The following is a 19,786-nucleotide window of genomic DNA, read 5'->3' on the forward strand; positions in this document are numbered from 1 at the left end:
GAATATACATATACTCATTTTGATTATATTAGATTTTAATAAAGGCAATGGTAGCAGGCATCAAAAGGTTAAGAAAAATTCAAGGAAGCAAAGATATTGCTTGAGAAATTTGGCCCACTAATTTATTTTTTTGAAGTGAATTTGGAAAAAAGTTTTGTGACAATGGAAAAAAAGTAATGTGACAATGGAAAAATGTTAGTATTGCAAAATGTCAGAAATCGCACTCTTTGCAAATATTTACAGTTATTACAAAAAATTTTAAGAGTCAACATATGTCTGAGGGGAGAAAATAGTTTTTCAAAGTTCTTTTCAAGGGCACAAACGTTCAAAAAATTGAAGACCATTTCTGTATATGTCCTGGCTCCTTTAATTCTCTTATGTTCTACTGCTCTTTCCCTCCTCCAAACCACTGCAGCCACATTGACTCTTTGCTGTTCCTCTAACAAGCCAAAAATCTCTGCCTGCCTCAGGCCCTTCGTACTGTTTAGCCCACTGCCTATAACATTCTGTTGCAAGAGGACCACAAGGCTTGTTCACCTATCAACAGAGGACTTCCCCAATCATCTCTAATCTCTTTTACTTTTTCTTCTTCATAGCATTTATCTATGTATATATACTTCTGCAATATATTTATGTCAATCTTCCTCCATTAGATTGCAAACGCCTTGAAAGTAAGGATCTTCTTTGTTCTCTGCTGTAATCCTAGCATCTCTAAAACACTACCTGACACATAGTAAGGGGTCAGTATTTTTTGACGAATAAATGAAAAACATTTTGAGGTGGCTTATTTTAAGGACTTACACCAGCTCAAGAGTAACAGTTTCCTGGGAAAACACTATCAGAAGAGGAAATAAAGCCTACTTCATGATCCTAATATTTAAAAAGCCGTCGTACTTGTTTCTCAAATAAAGACAACCCTTCCTGGAAGCTTCCATTACCGACACTGTGAGGGCATTTGTAACTGCAGTCTCACCAGGACACTAAGTGGGACTCTCGAGACATTAATATTGGTTAGATCGGTGACTCCCCAAGCTGACGCACATCAGATTCAGCAAAAGCGACTTTCAGCATTCATCAGCTCTCCCCCACTTCCTGATGCAGGTCTGGGGTGTGGTCCTGGCACATCTCTGCTTTGAAAAAGCTGCTCAGTTGATTGGTTTTCTGATATGTAGCAACGTCAGAGAATCAATCACCTTAAGAAGCTAAAAATAGCTGTTAAAGAGTTTCGTCCTCACTAGATCTTTTCGGCCTATTTCTGGTACGCCACCAGTCAAAAAAAAGAAAAAAAAAAAGCTTCGCTTTACTGCTCCTCCGAGGTACAAGCACCAACAGGAACGCAGCCAGTTAAAGCAGAGACACCCAGGAGGTCGGCACCTTGGAGCCAGAAGGCGGGGGCGTCTGACCGTGCGCCGAGGGAGGTTTCCGCGGAGACACGCCTGCCTCTGGGGACCGAGCCGCCCGGGAGACGCTGGCTCGGCAGGAACCAGCCCCGGCCTTCCATCCTTTCCCGCTCTTCTTCCCGCACCACCGCTGCGTCCGAGCTCATAACCACCCCCGGCCAGGTAGTTCAGCGTCAACTGCCTTTGGCTTTTAAGGCTCACTGAGGGTTGAAGCGCCGGGGTACGGACTCGACTCGCCGGCCCTCGAGGGCGGGATGGGCGGTGAGGACGGCTGCGCGCCCGCGCCCTGAGTTCCCGCCTCCCTCCGGAAGACGTCCGTGCGTACGTGCGCGCGCCGCGCCCGCCCTCCTGCAACTGCGCGACGCGAGGGTGGGGGCGCCGCGTGCGCGCGCGCTCTCGCTCGTTCGTTTGCTTGCTCGCTCTCGGCGGCCGCTCTTGCTGCGGCTGCGGCTGGGGCTGGGGGCGGCGGCGGCGGCGGCGGCGGCGGCGGCGGGCGGCGCGGGGCGGTCCGGCGGGTTCAAAGAGGAAAACATGGCGGAAAACAAAGGCGGCGGCGAGGCTGAGAGCGGCGGCGGGGGCAGCGGCAGCGCGCCGGTAACTGCCGGGGTCGCTGGGCCCGCGGCGCAGGAGGCGGAGCCGCCTCTCGCCGCGGTTCTGGTGGAGGAGGAGGAGGAGGAAGGCGGCAGGGCCGGCGCGGAGAGCGGCGCGGCCGGGCCCGACGACGGGGGGGTGGCCGCGGCCTCCTCGGTCTCGGCCCCGGCTGCTACAGCCCCTGCAACCTCGGTGGGCCCTGGAGTTCCCGGAGGGGCGGTATCGACGCCGGCCCCAGCTCCAGCCTCGGCTCCAGCTCCGGGTCCCTCGGCGGGGCCGCCGCCTGGACCGCCAGCCTCGCTCCTGGACACCTGCGCGGTGTGTCAGCAGAGCCTGCAGAGCCGGCGTGAGGCGGAGCCCAAGCTGCTGCCCTGTCTTCACTCCTTCTGCCTGCGCTGCCTGCCCGAGCCCGAGCGCCAGCTCAACGTGCCCATTCCGGGGGGCAGCAACGGCGACATCCAGCAAGGTGAGCGTGAGGCCCTGCCCGCAGTCTGGGCCCAAGGGGATTTGCGGGGCCGAGGAGGCTCTGGGGAAGGAGGTGCTCAGGCCCGGGGCCTCTCGGACCGGCGTGGTCCTGAGGGGTCTGAGAGGTGAACGACACTGCTCCTGGGACAGTTTCCAGAGAAGCTGGCCCTCCAGAGATTCGGGGAATGGTGAAGGGAGGGGTGCCGGCTGCAGGAGACGGGGGGAGGGGACACCGGCTGCAGGGGAGGTTTGCGATGTGCGGATGCGGGCTGGGAAGGCGTGGACTCGGGCCGAGCGCAGGTTCGGGAGCGGGTGGACCGGACTGTGATAGAAGAGGGGCTCTGGGAAACCGCTTGTGAGAAGCGTTTTGGAGGGAAGGCCCAGCACGGAGTGGTATTGAGGGAGTGGGTAAGAGATAAGGGCTGTGAGGATGAATTACCTTAGCGGGAGAGGACTTGACTTGTTAAAAGCTAGGGGAGAGAAGGACTAGGGATTAAATAGAGGTTAAAGGCATTGGAGAATTTGGGGCTAAGAGAAGACGTCTGGTAGAAAGTAGTTTCAAGATGACATTGGGAAGGAGGAACTCTGGAAACAAAATAGCTGTGAGGGGCTTGCATGTTAGGGGAAAATGAACTTTGAAGGGAATGGGGAATTAGGGAGAGCTGGGCGTGAATTTCAGTTCCTTGGACATTAATGAACCCTCAGTGTTCCGGATACTGTGCTAGGATTGAATAAAATACTCAATGAGGAGCTCATTCACAGTCCAGCATAGGGGAAACAAACATATAAGGTGTAGCGGTGGAGGTGGGTACTTGGTACAGTGGTTGTGGCACAGTCAAGAGAAGGTCAGGGAGACTTCACTTAAAAGGAAACCCTTGAGCAGGTTTCTTGAAGGGTGAGTAGCTTACTGGGTTGGAGAGTATTCAGGACACAGGACACCTTACACATCCCTGGAGCTAAGGAATGTGTAAAGTGATTGGTGGAAATTAGGTTGGCCTGATAAGCTGAATAGGTAAGGGGTCTGCAATCCCTTATCCAAACCCTCGGGACCAGGTGTGTTTTAGACTTCAGAATAGTTTGGAAATTTTCTTTTTTTCTGGTAAAGTCTCTAACACTCCAGAGGGGTCTGGGTTAACAACTTATTATCAAACATTAATGTTTCTGCAGTGAACCATGTGAATTATCACTCTAATGTGATAGATAATCTTCTGCAATTCAGAGTGGGTTTTATTGCAAACAGGAAAAAAATATAAAATTTCGACGCTTTTGAATTTTGGGACTGCAGGTAGGGGATTGTGGACCTGTACTAAAAGGTTTGTGATTCATCCTGTAGAGTGTATACAGTGTAGTTAGACTTAAGAGAGCCCTCAGCAGATTTTTATATCAGTAGGATAAAAGGATCACATTTGTGATCTAGAAAGACTACTTCGCATATTGAAGGGAAGGAAGAAAAGAACCAAGGAGGACCAGTTAGGACAATCGTGGCAGTAATCTAGGGGAGAAATTAGCATTTGGAGAAAGTAGTAAAGGGACTGATATCAGGTATTAAAGAAAGAAGCATTTTGGTATGGGGGAAAGGTACAGGCTTTGGGAGAAACATTTGCGTTTGGATGCCTACTTTGTTACTTTCTACTTGTGACTTGGACGCATTAGTTTTTTCATTTGTGAAACAAGGACAAAATACTGACCTCCTAGGGTTACTGATAGAATGAAGTGTGTAAAGTCACTAGTACATGGTAGTTATTAAGAAATGGCTGCTAGTTTATTATTAGTGGTAGCTAATTGTAAGTAGCTATGGGAATGGAGATAAGGGGCCAATTGAGATTGGTATGAGAGAGACACGTGTCTAGGCTGAGTTCCAGGTTTATTGTTTGGTAGATGGCAGTGCTATTAATGCATATAAAAGAAACAGGCACAGAAGCAGGTGTGTGTGTGTGTGTGTGTGTGTGTGTATGTGTATGTATGTGTGTGTATGTATGTTGTATGTGGTGGAGGGAGGATATAATTTCAGTTTTGGGTTTGGAGTATTATTGAGACCTACAGGTAAGATTGTTAGGTTAAGAGTAAGGATTTGATTGACGGAGAAGATACTAAACGATAATGGGTATATAGAGGGTGGATAATGGGTATATAACTAACTGCTTGTGGCCTCATGAGTATAGTAAGACATTTGGGATTCAGTGTTCTTGTGGGACCCTGGGTTAGGTGAGAGATTTAGAGGGAACACAAGATGAAAATTGTGCTTGGTTGATGTGGCTGAGGGACTGAGTTTATGAAATTGTCTCTCTGTTATTTATGCAGGAGAGAGAAGAATAGTCTGAATTTCCCTCTCCATTTCTCCATCCTTTGTTTTTAAACTAAGAGAAATAAATAGATGGGACTTATATTGTCAATCTTAAGGTAATGTGGCTTTCTAACCAGTATATGAAACAAATTAAGTCTGGAAGCCACCATGTTTTTAGGCAGCTAGTCTAGAAAATAACTTGTTAGTATTAACTCCTGTATGTATCCTTTGCTTTACTCTTTAAAAAAAATCGAACATAATGTTCTGGAAGGAACACTGGATTTAGAGTCAAGGGACATAGTTTTGCCACTTAATTGTTTTCTGGTTCCCCCAGGTTCATAATGTTTCTGTACTTGTTTCTTTATCTCTGAAATATAGCTAATAGTCCTTCACTTATATTTCACTGAGTCAGATTAAATAATGAATATGAAAGTGCTTTTATAAACTGTGAAATTCTTTGCAAGTATAAGGTATTATTGAACAACCTGTGATTCCGTCTCTGGTCTGGGTAGCCATAGCTGGTAGTTTAACTCACCACTTAAGTGGTTCTGAAACAGTGACATTACCTTCCCTCCTAATGGCCTTTTTTCTGTTCTTTTAACACACCAGTGTTATTCAAACCCTTTAGCTGTTAGCTCTAGATCTGTGATTCTCCAAGTGTAATTTCTGGACTGGCAGCATCAGCATCACCTGTGGTCTTGTTTGGAATGCATATTCTTGGACCCCACTCCAGACCTTCTAACCAGAAGTCTTTTTTAGCAAATCCTCCAGGTGATTTTGATGCACACCAAGTTTGAGAACCATTGCTCTTGAATGAAGGACTCCTGGATTCAGATGTTGCCTCTGCAGAAAGACCTTCCTTTGACTGCTTTTTTTTTTTTTAATTTTAATTTTTTTAAGGCTTTATTTTTTAAGAGCAGTTTCAGGTTTACAGCAAAATTAAGTGGAACGTATGGAGATTTCTTATATACTCCAAGACCTACATAGCTTCCCCCATTATCAATATCCCCCACCAGAGTGGTACATTTTTTAGAGTTAATGGCCCTACGTCACAATCACCCAAAGTCCACAGTTTATGTTAGGGTTCACGCTTAGTGGTGTACATTCTGTGGGTTCGGACAAATGTATAATGACCTGTATCCATCATTATAATACAGAGTATTTTAACTGCCCTTAAAATTCTGTTTCTGGCTGCTCTTTTTAAAGTACACTTGGCTCTCTGTACCTGATGGGTGTTTTGGAACCAATCTCCTGAGGTTATTGGGGACAGCTGTGGTCCTCCAGGTCACTCTTAGATATAGTACCTTTCTTCCTTCATAGCACAGTTAAAATCCAAAATGTTTACTTGTTTTTGTGTACTCATTTGTTCTGTGTTTCCCACTAGAATACTGTAGAGTGAATGTTTAATAAATAGCCTTTGAATGAATAAGAATCATCTGGAGAGTCCCCCCCCCCTTTCTTTTTTTAATTGAAGTATAGTTGATTTAAAATGTTGTGTTAGTTTCTGGTGTACAGCATAGTGATGCAGTTGTACATACATATATGCTTTTTTCATTATAGGTTATTACAAGCTACTAAATATAATTCTCTTTGCTATACAGTAGGACCTTGTTGTTGATCTACTTTATGTAATAGTTTGTATCTTCTAATAACAAATTCCTAATTTATCCTCCCTACCCTTCCCCTTTGGTAACCATAAGTTTGTTTTCTGTCTGTGAGTCTCTTTCTGTTTTATAAATAAGTTCATTTGTGCCATTTTTAAAAAAATTCCACATAGAAGTGATATCCTAGGTATTTGTCTTTCTCTGACTGACTTCACTTAGTATGATGATCATCCATGTTGTTGCTGCAAATGGCATTTTTCTTTTTTAATTGCTGAGTAGTATTCCATTGTGTATATATACACACCACAGCTTCTTTATCCAGTCATCTATCAGTGGACATTTAGATTGCTTCCATGTCTTGGCTATTGTAAATAGTGCTGCTATGAACATTGGGGTGCATGTATCTTTTCAAATTAGAGTTTCCTCCGGATATATGCCTAGGAGTGGGATTGCTGGGTTATAGGGTAAGTATGTTTTTAGTTTTTAAAGGAATCTCCATGCTGTTTTTCCTAGTGGCTGCACCAACTTAAATTCCTGTCAACAGTGTGGAACGGTCCCCTTTTCTCCGCATCCTCTCCAGCATTTATCAGTTGTGGACTTCTTTGATGGCCATTCTGACTGGTGTGAGGTGATACCTCATTGTAGTTTTGATTAGCATTTCTCTGATAATTAGCAATATTGAGCATCGTTTCATGTGCCTGTTGGCTATCTGTGATGTCTTCACTGGAGAAATGTCTGTTTAGCTCTTCCACCCATTTTTTGACTGGGTTGCTTGTTTTTGTTGTTGTTGTTGTTGCTGTTGTTATTGAGTTGTATGAGCTGTTTGTATATTCTGGAAGTTAAGCCCTTGTCAGTTGGATCGTTTGCACATATTTTCTCTGAGTCTGTAGGTTGTCTCTGTTTCGTTTATGGTTTCCTTTGCTGTTTGGAAAGCTTTTTAAAATACAATTTTGGGAGTTTCAGAGACAGTTTCAGTTGATTTGGGGATGACTCTAGAAATCTGAATTTTTAACAAGTATCATGTAATTCTGATTCTGGAACCTACCATACTTTTGAGAAACATGAATTTAAATATTTTGAGAAAGGCTGATCTATGTGCTGTTGGAGTATTCAAAAAATCAAAATAGAAGAACTAGTTAAAATTTGTTGAGTGTCAGTAGTGAACTTTTTAAAGTGTTTTTGTGACTTGTTTTAGGTTTACTTCAGATTGAGTCAGAATAGCTATCTGTAGTGGGTATGTACAAATCTATAATGTATAATGCAGTATAAAAATACAAATATGTATTGATGCATCTGAGCAAACTCAAATGAACTCTTGAAGGAGATGAGACTTTTGCAGTAGGGCATTTCTGAGACAGCATGGTGATGTGGATGAAGATCTGGATTGAGAGTAACTTGCATTGGGTTCTGCTATTAATTTATGTCACCTAGATAGCCTCTCCAGGTCTGCAGTGTAAAGTTTAATTCCTGTCTAGTAAACTTATGTGATTCTATTATTGCCTTTTGTGCTAACTTTTTACATCTATTTAAGTTTAATATTCTTACCTTTTGTGGGGAATAATGGAAGAATCAACATGGGAAAATGATTCTATTTATGAATCTTCAACTTTTTGTGAAAAGTCTAATAAGATGGCAACAGTCACGTGGGAAGTGGGAGGGAGCACCTCTGGATGTAGTGAGTACCTGCTCACTGTGGTTCTGTTCTACCACTGAGCATGGTGAGCCACTCTGCGGAGTCTTCTGTTTGAGCTTTTGGAAGTTCTTGCTCCATGAGTATGTGTAATATATGGCAGTTTGCTAGTTCTGAATGTGGCTTATCTGTTCAGGGGATTTTTTTTAGGCCTTGCTTTCTTTAATGCCCTATTTGACATAAACAGACTTGAGTTTTTGAATGATAATATAGTTATCAGCAATTAGTTACTAAAGATGTGTCAAAGAAAAACACTTCTAACAACTTCTAGCATTGTGGTTGGTTAGACACGTGCAATTCAAGAGTCAGACTACCTGAAAAAAAAATGACGCTTCAGCATCAAAAAAAAAAGTCAGACTACCTGAATTTGAGCTCCACTATTTACTACTTGAATGATTGTGAATATATTACTGAACATCCATAAATTAAGAAGAATAATTATACGTATTTCATAGTATTATTTTGAGGATTAAGTGAGTTAGTACATTGTAAGTTGCTTAGTACATTGCCTGGCACCTGGTAAGTGCCCAATAAATTGTGCTACTGTTATTTTTGTTGACTTCCAGTTGTCCCTCATTGTCTTTGTGATTATCTCATAGTAAGCAGAAAGAAGAGGCAAGAAGTTAAATTGTTGGTATTTTTTCTAGGTTTTTCTGACATCTAATGAAGTACAGCACATCTGACAAAGTCATTTGCATTCCAAACGTCTTCAGCTACCTAAATAATGTAAAAACTTGTGAACTATTGCTGTAAATCCTAAGTGTGTACAAGGTCTGGTATCTGTACATCAAAAATTTTAGTTTAGGAGAATCTGATTGCTTTCATTTCCTCATGTATACACCTCTTAGCAGACACTAAATGAGAATAATACCTTAAAGTAGTGATTCTCGAAGTTGGTCCACGGAACCCTGGAAGGAGATTGTTTCTTATACCCTTTCAGGTGCTGGCACAGTTGAAACTGTTTTCATTGTAACACTGATTCATTTGCCTTATTCACTGTTCTGACATTTATATTAATGATACAAAAAACAGTGATGGGTAAAACTGCTAGGCACCTTAACAGGAATTAAGATAGTACCTCCAAACTATTCTAAAAGCCATTGTATCTTTACCACCACACACTTAGAGTAAAACTACCAAAAACAGTAAAAAATCATGTTAGTTTTATGTCCTTGATGAAGCAGTAAACATTTTTAAAATCTTGCTCCTTAATATTCTGTATGATGAAATGGGATAATGCGTAAAGTGCTTCTGCTGCAGACTGAAGTGCAATAAGAGAAGTACTTGTGCAGTTGTTTGAATTCCAAGCTGAATTAGCTGCTTTTTTTCTTGGAAAATAATCTTTACTTGAAGGAATGATTAACAAACTGTGGTTTTCAGGCATAGATATTTGACAGCCATTTTCTTAGAAATGATTTATTTGAGCCTTGTCACTTCAAGGAAAACAGCTGACATATATTGCCAATGATGAAAATTGAGCTTTTAAATGAAAATTAGGATTTTGGAAACTTGTATCTGCTACCATGGATTTGATAGCTTCTCATTATTTAAAGGCTTTTCTAATGAGATTGGTAGTGATATTAAACACTTTTTTTTTGGTATTGTGCAATGAAATGTCAACATTTGGAAGATCTACATAGTGAACCAATATTTTCCAAATGACCAATGCATGATGTTACAAAATCATGCATAGGAAACATTCAAAGTGAAAAATAGACCAATAGATTTTAATGTAAGGGAGTAGTAAAATTCATCAGTATAGTTTGAAATTTCACATTGCAACTGACATTTTAGAAATAAATAAATACACTTAAAAATTTTTGAATTATATCAGAATATCCACAAATTGTCTGAAAGGCTATTAAAATAATCTTCATCTTTCTTAAGTACATAGCTGTAATAGGCCAAGTTTTCTTTATATTCTCAAAACAACTGATCACAACAGATTAAATGCAAAAGCATGTATTCAGACTTCTGTTAAACTAGACACTAAATGAAATTTAAAAAGTGTGAAATCAGTGCCACTCTTTAAAAAAGATTTTGTTTTGGAAATTATAGTTATTTCTGATAAAGATGTTAAACATTCAATAAGTTTCTTTTTAAATGAATTAATAAAATATTTTTAATGAAACATTAGTTATTAACAATTATTTGTTACAATATTAAATATTTTAAAATTCTCATTTTTATTTCTAATGCTGTACATATTGATGGATAAAGCCCATCTAAACTAGGTTTCTGAGGTCTTCAATGTTTAAGAGTGTAAGAAGGATTCTGAGACTAAAAAGTTTGAGACCTGCTTCTTTAAAGGGACAATAAGAAAGTGATAATGTAGAGCCACTGGAAAAAATGTCAGAACATTGAATAGTAGAAGGTGGCAGTTTCATACATTTATAGTCCTTCATTTTGGAGTACCCATCACAGTTCATAAAGAGCTTGCCCCAAAACAATGTAAAGATGAAAAAAGTGCTAAGTAACTAAAGTTGACCATTTGTAAATAGCTCACTGTAGATGTATTGACACCCCCCCCCCCAATATTTGTGAGTGGTTGACTGAGTTCTATCACTATTTTTCTGAGGACAAGTTCTAAGGTTGGGCTCACAGTGTTGGATACATTAACCTATATCTCTTCTGTGGCCACAAACTGTACCTTCATCCCTAGCCAGTGTCTAGAATGAACATTGGTCCCAAGGGGAAGTGGGAAAAAACAAGGATGATGACCATAAATGCATCATTTTTAGAAAAATATTTAAAGTTTATGCGTTAATGATGTGTAAATAGTGTGAATTATGTGGTACTAATGACTAATACTTTTTAAATGCTCATTATGTGTGATTTATGTTGCTGCCTCTGACTTACTTGTCCACATGTCTTCTGTTTTTCTTTAGTTTGCTTACTTTTTTTGGTTTTGATTTGCAAGAATTCTTGGTATGTTCTGTATACTGATCCTTGGTTGGCTGTTTAAGTTGAAAATTTATTCCGAACTCACTGTGGCTTGGCGTGGTAGCCAGCCTCTAAGATGGCCTCTGTGTTCTTCTCTCCTGGTATTCACACCCTCCTATAGTCTCTGCTCAGTGACTCAGGCCTTCTTTGAGTGACCAGGAGAATATGGCAAAATTAACTGTTATCTCTGAGGCTTCACTAAAGGTATACAGCTTTTTCCTTACTTTCTAGGTTCCTCATTCTGGGTGAAAAGAGCTGCCTCTCTAGCAGTTCTGTAAAGAGCTGAGGCCTTCTGCCAACATCCAGCACCAACTTGCCAGCCATGTGAATGAGCCTCTTTGGAGGTAGATCTTCCAGCATGGTCAGTCGTCTTTCAGATGTCTGCAGTCCTGGCTGACATCTGACTGAACCTCATTAGAGGCTCAGAGCCAGAACCACTTGCCATATCATTCCCAAATTCCTGACTCAAAGAAACTGTGAGAGATAATGATTTATTGTAATGTTTTACCCCATTAAGTTTTTGGGTAATTTGTTCCACAGCAATAGGTAACTAATACACCTGACTTTTTCTTTTACTCTTTAGAATGCTGTATTTTGATGTAGGAGAGTTTTTTTAAAAATCAGTTTTTCCCTCATTTTTCTGCCTTTATTTCTTATTGTAAAGCTATCATAAACTTTTGTTATTCATTAAGGTAATTTAATTCCCCTTCACATATACTTTGTTCATCTTAAAGATTATCTTGACAGATCTTGATTTTTTTTGCTTTTATACATTTTAGAATCATTTTGTGAAAAGTTCACTTAGAAAAACTTGTTAGTATTTTAAATATATAGATTAATTTGGGAGAAAGTGCTATCTTTACAATACGGTGACTGCCTGTTCATAAATATTGTATGCCTTTCCATTTGGTTAAATCTTTTAGTTTTGAATATCATACAGTTTTTTTCTCTAGAAAAATCTTGCATATCTTTTATGAGTTATTCCTATATACTTTATATTTTATTTTTACTATAAATGGTTTCCCTTAAATTACATTTAGCTGTGTTTGCTTTGTTTTCTTGTTTTTCCTTTTCCTTTTTATTTTTAAATATCTGAAGTATACTGATTTCATATTTATATTTTATAATTCCATTATCTGAAGTTCTTGAGATCTCATTTTACTATTACTTGCTTCTGTCTACTTGCTTCTGATTATAGTAGATGGTGTCTTCCAGTGTTTTTATAGTTTTGGATTGTGAGCATGTTTACTAGGGGTTTAACTATAAATCCTGCTTGACCTGGTGTTTGGGAGCGAGCCTCCAAAGAGTTTTTGCTTCTTTCAGGTGCCACCAGTGCAAAATCACTGAAGTTTTTAGTTTGGTGTTGCTTGGAACTGGCAGATGTTGGTTTGGAGTTTACTTTATAGGCTAACTTGAATTTGGAACTTCTCAGGAGAAATTTTTTGTTTCACTCTGAAACCAGACAGTAACATTTTTTTCCTATGCTATTGGTCAGATTTATTAATTTTTTTTAAGTTTTACGATCATTATTTGCTTATGCACCCTTATAACTGAGAGTATAATCTTTCAAGCCCACTTTCTGAAGAGACTCTTGGTTCTAATTACTTTACACAGGCTTCTCCATTCTTTGTTTACTCCCATGTTTGTACATCCTAAAAAAGAATTGCTAAGAGTAAAATTTCTGAGCCTTTGCATTTTTGATCTTCTCTTTATTTTATTCTTGCATTTAAATGGTAGTTTGACTGGATATGAAATTCTAGGTTAAATTTTTTTTTCCCTCAGAACTTTGAAAATATCTCTTTCAGTGTCTTAAAGTAATCAGGATGGCTGATGCTAGTCTGATTTTTGCTCCTTTGTACAACCCCAGTTGGGTTTTGTTTGTTTAATTTACCTCTTGGAACCTTTTAATATCTATCCTTGTTCTGAAATACAGTGATGTGTCTGTTTGTTTTTTTTTTTTTTTCCTTTCATCATTTTTAAAAATGCACTGTGCTTTTTCACTTAGTCTTATCATTTTCATTTATGGTAAAAAAAAATTTAAACTTAAAATTTTTTTCATTTGGACCCCCTCCCTTCATACTCTTCCCGCTCGATCCCCACACCCCCGTTCTTTTTGGAACTGCTACTGTTTGAATGATAGCACTTCTAGGTTCATGCTCTCTCTTACTTTTTCTCTTATGCTTTCCTTCTCTTTGTTTTCTTGTTCAACTGATGTTCTGAAAGATCTCCTTAACTTTATTTTCTAATCTTTTTTTTCTTTTTATCTTGATCTCTTTTTGTCTTGAGACTTCCTCAAGCAGTGGATAATCCTTCATTCTCCTATTTGAGTAAGGCACTAAAATTCTAATTGGAAGTTCTGTACTTGTTAATTGTTGGACCTTACTTTAGATCAGGGGTTGGCAAAATATGACCCATGGGTCAAATCTAGCTTGCTGCCTGGTTTTATATGACTTGTGAGCTAACGATGATTTTTACATTTCAAATTGTTGAAAAAAATCAAGAGTCTTTTGTCCTATGTGAAAATGTTATGAAATTCATGTTTGTGTTCATAAAGTAAAATTTTGGAACACAGTTATACCCATTTATTTATGTATTGTATATGATTGCTTTCATACTACGATGGCAGCATGAGTAGTTGTGACAGACTATCTGGTACTCATTGCTTTGTACTGCTTTTGGGGCACTACAAATTGCAGTGATGCAATTATAACTCGATAGGTATATGTATGGCTGTAGCAGAACATTTACAAAAATACTTCTATTACTGGTGCATACCTATCTTTTCAAATGAGAGAAGAGAAAAGTGGATTTCAAACGTCACACTTTTAAAGCACAGTGGAATGTGGGTTATTTTGTTTTGAATTACATGGCAAAGTGTCTATTATACACTTTTACTATAGCTTTGCTGAAAGAGTACAACATATGTGGACAATTCCAGACTAAGTACCAGACATAGTATTCCCAATTCACAGGAAAGCAATGGACAGAGAAATCAGAAAATTTAAAATGGAATATCTCATCATAGCAGGATTTCTTAAAAAATGAAACCAAGATTTTTTACTTTGAAATATGGTTCAGAAGTAGAAATTTGTCGTGGCTGAAATTCATTGCTTTTACTCTTAAAGATGCCTGGGAGCTGAGGATCTCATGTGCATGATATGTGACTGATTTTGGCTCATGCTTTTGGCTGCAATCCAGGCTGTTTTAACATTGATCCAGTTTTCTCTTTCTCTGTTTTCCACCCCCAGTTTTGTTGTATGGTTTCAAGGTAGGATATCTGAATTAGTACCAGCAGGACAGAATTAGATATGGGCAGGTTTGTTTGAATCTGACTAGACTTCTCTTTCCTTATCTGTAAAATAAGATCGGCTCCAAGTTAAAATTTTTTCATGTTATTGTATTTACTTATAAAAATTCTTTCAGGTTATGGTATCCTCAAAAAAAAATTTTTTTTTAAACAAACGAACCCACTGAGGCAGAGGTAGAATTTTACCTAAACGTGGCTTTCCCATGTGGAGATAATAGACCAGCTTCAGATAGATACCTTCAGGGGCCAGGCAGGTTAACTAGTATAAGGCTTACAGAGTATAAAAGCTTGCGTAGCCTAAGAGCAGTAAAATTTGAGCTTTATAAAAAAAAAAAAAAAAAAAAAAAAAAAAAAGGCTCTTTCCTGGCCAGATAATACCAGGCAGACTACCACTTTTCTACCTTTGTCCTTATTCAGAATCTGGTTAGTCACTTTTATTTGAGTTGAATATAATTAATTTATAATTAGTTTGACTGATACCGTAGTTTTAAAAGTTGAAGTACTTATGTAGACTTTTCCTTTAGAGTATTTCAGTAAATGCTATTGTAGTATTTTGTTAATAAGAATTAAGCATCATTAGAATGATCAGTATTGTTTTTACCATCTAGTTAGAGAAGAAAAAAACGCAGAGAATTTTCAAAGTATGAATTGTGTACTCAAATTTGGTAAGTGGATTGAAATGCTAGAAAATGGTGATTAGCAAGATCACAAAAGCCTATTTAACCTATAATATAGGTGCCTTCATAATTTTACTAATTCTGTACCAAACCATGTTATGATATACTTCTGAAATTTAACTACGTGTTTCACTTTTAGAAACACTCGGGTTTTTACATGTTCAAAATGGAGTTAGATCAGAGGTTCTCAGTGGTATGTCATAGCAGCATGTTACACTTGAGCATTTCATAAGTAGACCTATGGGTCTACTGCCAAATTTTGAACAGTGTGAAATTAATTTTTGTTACAATTGCACATTTGATGTCTGTTTGATACACTGCTGAGTCCAGTGGATCATTTAATATGGCATAAGACATAATGGAACTTGCTTATCTTTGCAGAAGCTTGGAAAAAGGCAATTCTTATGCCAAAGAAAAGTTGTATGAAAACTTTCCTTTTATAGTAGAGAGCATGGTAGTAAACAGATTTACTCATACAGAATAGTTTTGTGATGGGAGTCTAAAGTATTGGTTTATTTTTAATGATATGTATAATTTTTAAAGTAAATATCCTATTGAAATATACATAAATAAAAGTGTAAAAATCTTAAATATGTAGTCCAGTAAATATACGTAAAGTAAGAACATTTGTAAATCCAGCAACCACAGTGAGAAAGTACACTATTAGCACCCTATAAGTCTATGCCCTTTGTGTCCCCTTCCAGTTACTACCTATGATCCTGACTTCTAACAACATGGGTTAATTTGCTGGTTTTAAAACTTTTAAAAATAGAACAAAACAATGTGTACTCGTTTGACTGACTGCTTCTGCTCAGCATTGTAAGATTATTCACATTGCTTATGATTGTAGTTTGTTCATTGTCTTCACAGCATTCGTTTTATAAATATACTAAAATTTATTCATCCATTCAAATGTTGGTGGATATTATTTTTTGTTGTTTTTTTTTTTTTTACTATTTACTACTCATTTTTTTTTCCTATTATGAATATGTTTAACATGTCTCTTGGGGAACATATGCACACATTCTGTTGATGATGTATCTTAGGGTGGACTTTCCGAGTCATTAGTTGCACGTGCATTCAGCTTTACTGGATATTGCCAGTTTTCTTAAGTGGTTATATCAATTTATTTTTTTTAACATTTTTTATTGATTTATAATCATTTTACAATGTTGTGTCAAGTTGTATCAATTTATAATACTGCTAGTAATGTTTGTGATTTTTAATTGCTTCATATTCTTGCTAATACTTGATATTTTTTGTCTTTTTGGCATTTTAGCTATTCTGATGGATATGTAGTAGTATAACTCTGTAGTTCAACTTGTGTTTCCCTGATAAATTGTAAAATTGAGTACCTTTTTGTATGTTTATTGGCCTTTGGATATCTTTTATTGTGATATGCCTGTTCAAGTGGTGCCCATATATTTTTCCTATGGATTGTTTGTGTTTTCCCAAATGCTTTTGTGGAATTCTTTATATATTCCAAGCATGAGTCTTTTGTCAGATATACATCCTATTCTTTGGCTAGCCTATTTAATTGTATTTTAAAAAGTTGAATTTTTTTTTAGCTTTTGAATAAGTAGTACTTTCACTTGGGCTCAAAAGTTTTAAAATTATACAAAGCTAAATAGTGAAAAGTCTTCTTCCCACCCCTTGTCCTCATTCAGTTCCTATCTTCTCTAACGTATAGCATGTATTAATAGTTTATTTATCCTCTCAGTGCACTTAGATGGTTTTCGGCAAGGATGCCAAATCCATTTAGTCGGGGTAAGAATCATTTCTTCAGCAAATAATGTTGGGACAACTGGATTCCACAAGCAGAAGAATGAATTTGGACCCCTACCTCCCAACATATTAAAAAAAATTAACTCAAAATGGATCAACAACCTAAATATAAGAGCTAAACCTATGAAACTTTTTAAAAAAATTCACAAGTAGGCTTTATTTTTTAGACTAGTTTTAGGTCACAGCAAAGTTAAATTACAGAGAGTTCCCATACACCCCCTTCCCCCCCACATACCGAGCCTCTCCCACTATCAACATCTTCCACCATGATGATACATTTATTACAAGCAGTGACCCTAAACTGAAACTTCATTATCACCCAAAGTCCATAGTTTACATTAAGGTTTGCTTTGTATTTTATGTTCTATAGGTTTGGACAAATGTATAATGACATGGACTTACCATTATAGTATTTTACAGACTAGTTTCACTGCATTAAAAATATTGCATTCCATTGATTCATCCCTCCCTTTCTTCAGCCACTGGCAACTACTGATCCCTTTATTGTTTCCATAGTTTTGCCTTTTCCAGAATGTCATATAGTTGGATTCATACAGTATTTAGCCTTATCAAATTGGTTTGTGTTTTTTATATATGTATATATTAGCTCAATTTTATTATTTTATTCATTTGATACAAATCTTTTGTATCCCTAGTCAATTTGTCTACTTTATCAGTTCCTGAATGAGATGTGTTAAAATCTCTCACTATGATTATGGATTAGGTTCTCATTTTAATTCTGTCAACATTCAGTTTATATATTTGGAGCTGTATTTTTAGATACATAGAGTCCTTTTAGTGAATGGCTATTTGTTGTTCATTAAGTAATGCATCTCTTTGTCTTTATTAATGCTTTTGACTTTAAATTCCATTTTGCCTGTTCTATTTCTCTGCCCCATTTTTTAAAATTGAAGTATAGTCAGTTTACAGTGTTGTGTCAATTTCAGGTGTACAGCATAATAGTTCAGTCGTTTATATACATACGTACATACATTTATTTTCATATTCTTTTTCACTATAGATTATTACTACAAGATATTGAATATAGTTCCCTGTGCTATACAGTATAAACTTGTTTATTTTATGTATAGTAGTTAGTATCTGCAAATCTCAAACTCCCAATTTATCACTTCCTACTTTCCTCCACCGATAACCATAAATTTGTTTTCTATATGAGTCTGTTTCTGTTTCGTAAATAAGTTTGTCTTTTTTTTAGATTCACATATAAGTGATACCATGTGGTATTTTTCTTTCTCTTTCTGGCTTATTTCACTTAGAATGACAATCTCTAGGTTCATCCATGTTGCTGCAAATGGCATTATTTTATTTTTTATGGCTGAATTGTATAAATATACGAAAACTTATTTATCCAGTCATCTGTTGATGGACATTTAGCTTGTTTCCATGTCTTGACTATTGTAAATGGTGCTGCTGTGAACCTTGGGGTAAATTTATCTTTTCGAATTAAAGTTCCCTCTTGATATATCCAGGAGTAGGATTTCTGTATCATATGGTAAGTCTACTTTTAGTTTTTTGAGGACTGTCCATACTGTTTTCCATAATGGCTATACCAAACTACCCTCCTGTAGGAGGGTCTCCTTTGCTCCACACTTCCTGCAGTATTTATCATTTGTGGACTTCTGAATGATGGCCATTCTGACTGTTTTGAGGTGATTGATACCTCATTGTAGTTTGATTTGCATTTCTCATAAAATTAATGATAATGAGCATTTTTTCATGTGCCTATTGGCCATTTGTATGCCTTCATTGGAGAATTGCTTGTTTAGGTCTTCTGCCAATTTTTGGATTGGGGTTTTTAAAAATTTTTTTATTGAGTTGTATGAGCTGTTTATGTATTCTGGAAATTAAGCCCTTGTCAGTCTCATCTTTTGCAAATGTTTTCTCCCATTCTGTAGGTGGTGGTTTTGTTTTGCTTATGGTTTCCTTCACTGGGCAAAATAAGCTATAAGTTATAATAAGTTTAATTAGGTCCCATTTGGTTTTCTTTTTGCTTTTATTTTTATTGCCTGGGTAGACTGCCCTAGGAGAACATTGCTAAGATTTATGTCAAGAGAATGTTTTACTTATGTTTTCTTCTGAGAGATTTATAGTGTCTTGCCTTATGTTTAAGTCTTTAAGCTGTTTTGAGTTTATTTTTCTGTATGGTGTGAGGAAGTATTCTAACTTCATTGACTTATATGCAACTGTCCAGTTTTCCCAACACGATTTGCTGAAGAGACTCTCTTTACTCCATTGTATATTCTTGCCTCCTTTGTCAGAGATTAATTGACTCAAGGTCTGTGGGTTTATTTCTAGGCTTTCTGTTATGTTCCATTGATCCATATGTCTGTTTTTGTACCAATACCATGTTGTTTTGATTACTGTAGCTCTGCAGTATTGTCTGAAGTCTGAAAGTGTTATTCCTCCAGCTTCATACTTTTTCTTCAGTATTGCTTCAGCAATTCTGGGTCTTTTGTGATTTCCATATAAATTTTAGGATTATTTGTTCTAGTTCTGTGAAAAATATCCTGGGTAATTTGATAGGGATCGCATTAAATTTGTAGATTACTTTGGGTAGTATGGCCCATTTTAACAATATTAATTCTTCCAATCCAAGGACATGTAAACCCATAAAAATTTTAAAAGAAAACATGGGGTAAATCTTCATGACTTTGGATTTGGTAATGGATTCTTGATATGACACCGGAAGTGTGAGCAACAAAAGAAAAAAATCAATAAACTGGACTTTATCAAAAATTAAAAATTTTGTACACCAAAGGATATTGTCAAGGAGGTAAAAAAACAACCTACAGAATGAGAGACTCAGATAAGAATCTAGTACCTGGAATATATAAAGAATGCTTACAACATAAGAATAAATACAGAATCCAATTAAATAATGAGCAAAAGATCTGAACAGACAATTCTCCAAAGAAGATATACATGTGGTGAATAAGTACGTGAAAAGATTCTCAAGGTCATTAGTCATTAAAGATGTAAATCAAAACCATGAGATGCTGCTTCACATCTACTAGGATGT

The 19,786-nt window shown here is 37.6% G+C and overlaps 1 protein-coding gene across 3 annotated transcripts in view; it reads left to right on the top strand.

The window, feature by feature from the left end:
* Positions 1–1,807: 1,807 nt before the first annotated feature.
* The window catches only part of TRIM33 (tripartite motif containing 33), a 114,751-nt gene continuing 96,772 nt past the window's right edge, over positions 1,808–19,786 (top strand). For all 3 annotated transcript variants that reach the window (XM_032486985.1, XM_032486986.1, XM_032486987.1), the window contains exon 1: positions 1,808–2,457. In XM_032486985.1, coding sequence (XP_032342876.1) covers positions 1,932–2,457 — 526 coding nt within the window. In that variant the 5' untranslated portion in view covers positions 1,808–1,931. The remainder of the gene's footprint in view (positions 2,458–19,786) is intronic.

Source organism: Camelus ferus, chromosome 9 (assembly GCF_009834535.1).
Source record: "Camelus ferus isolate YT-003-E chromosome 9, BCGSAC_Cfer_1.0, whole genome shotgun sequence".
Taxonomy (NCBI): domain Eukaryota; kingdom Metazoa; phylum Chordata; class Mammalia; order Artiodactyla; family Camelidae; genus Camelus; species Camelus ferus.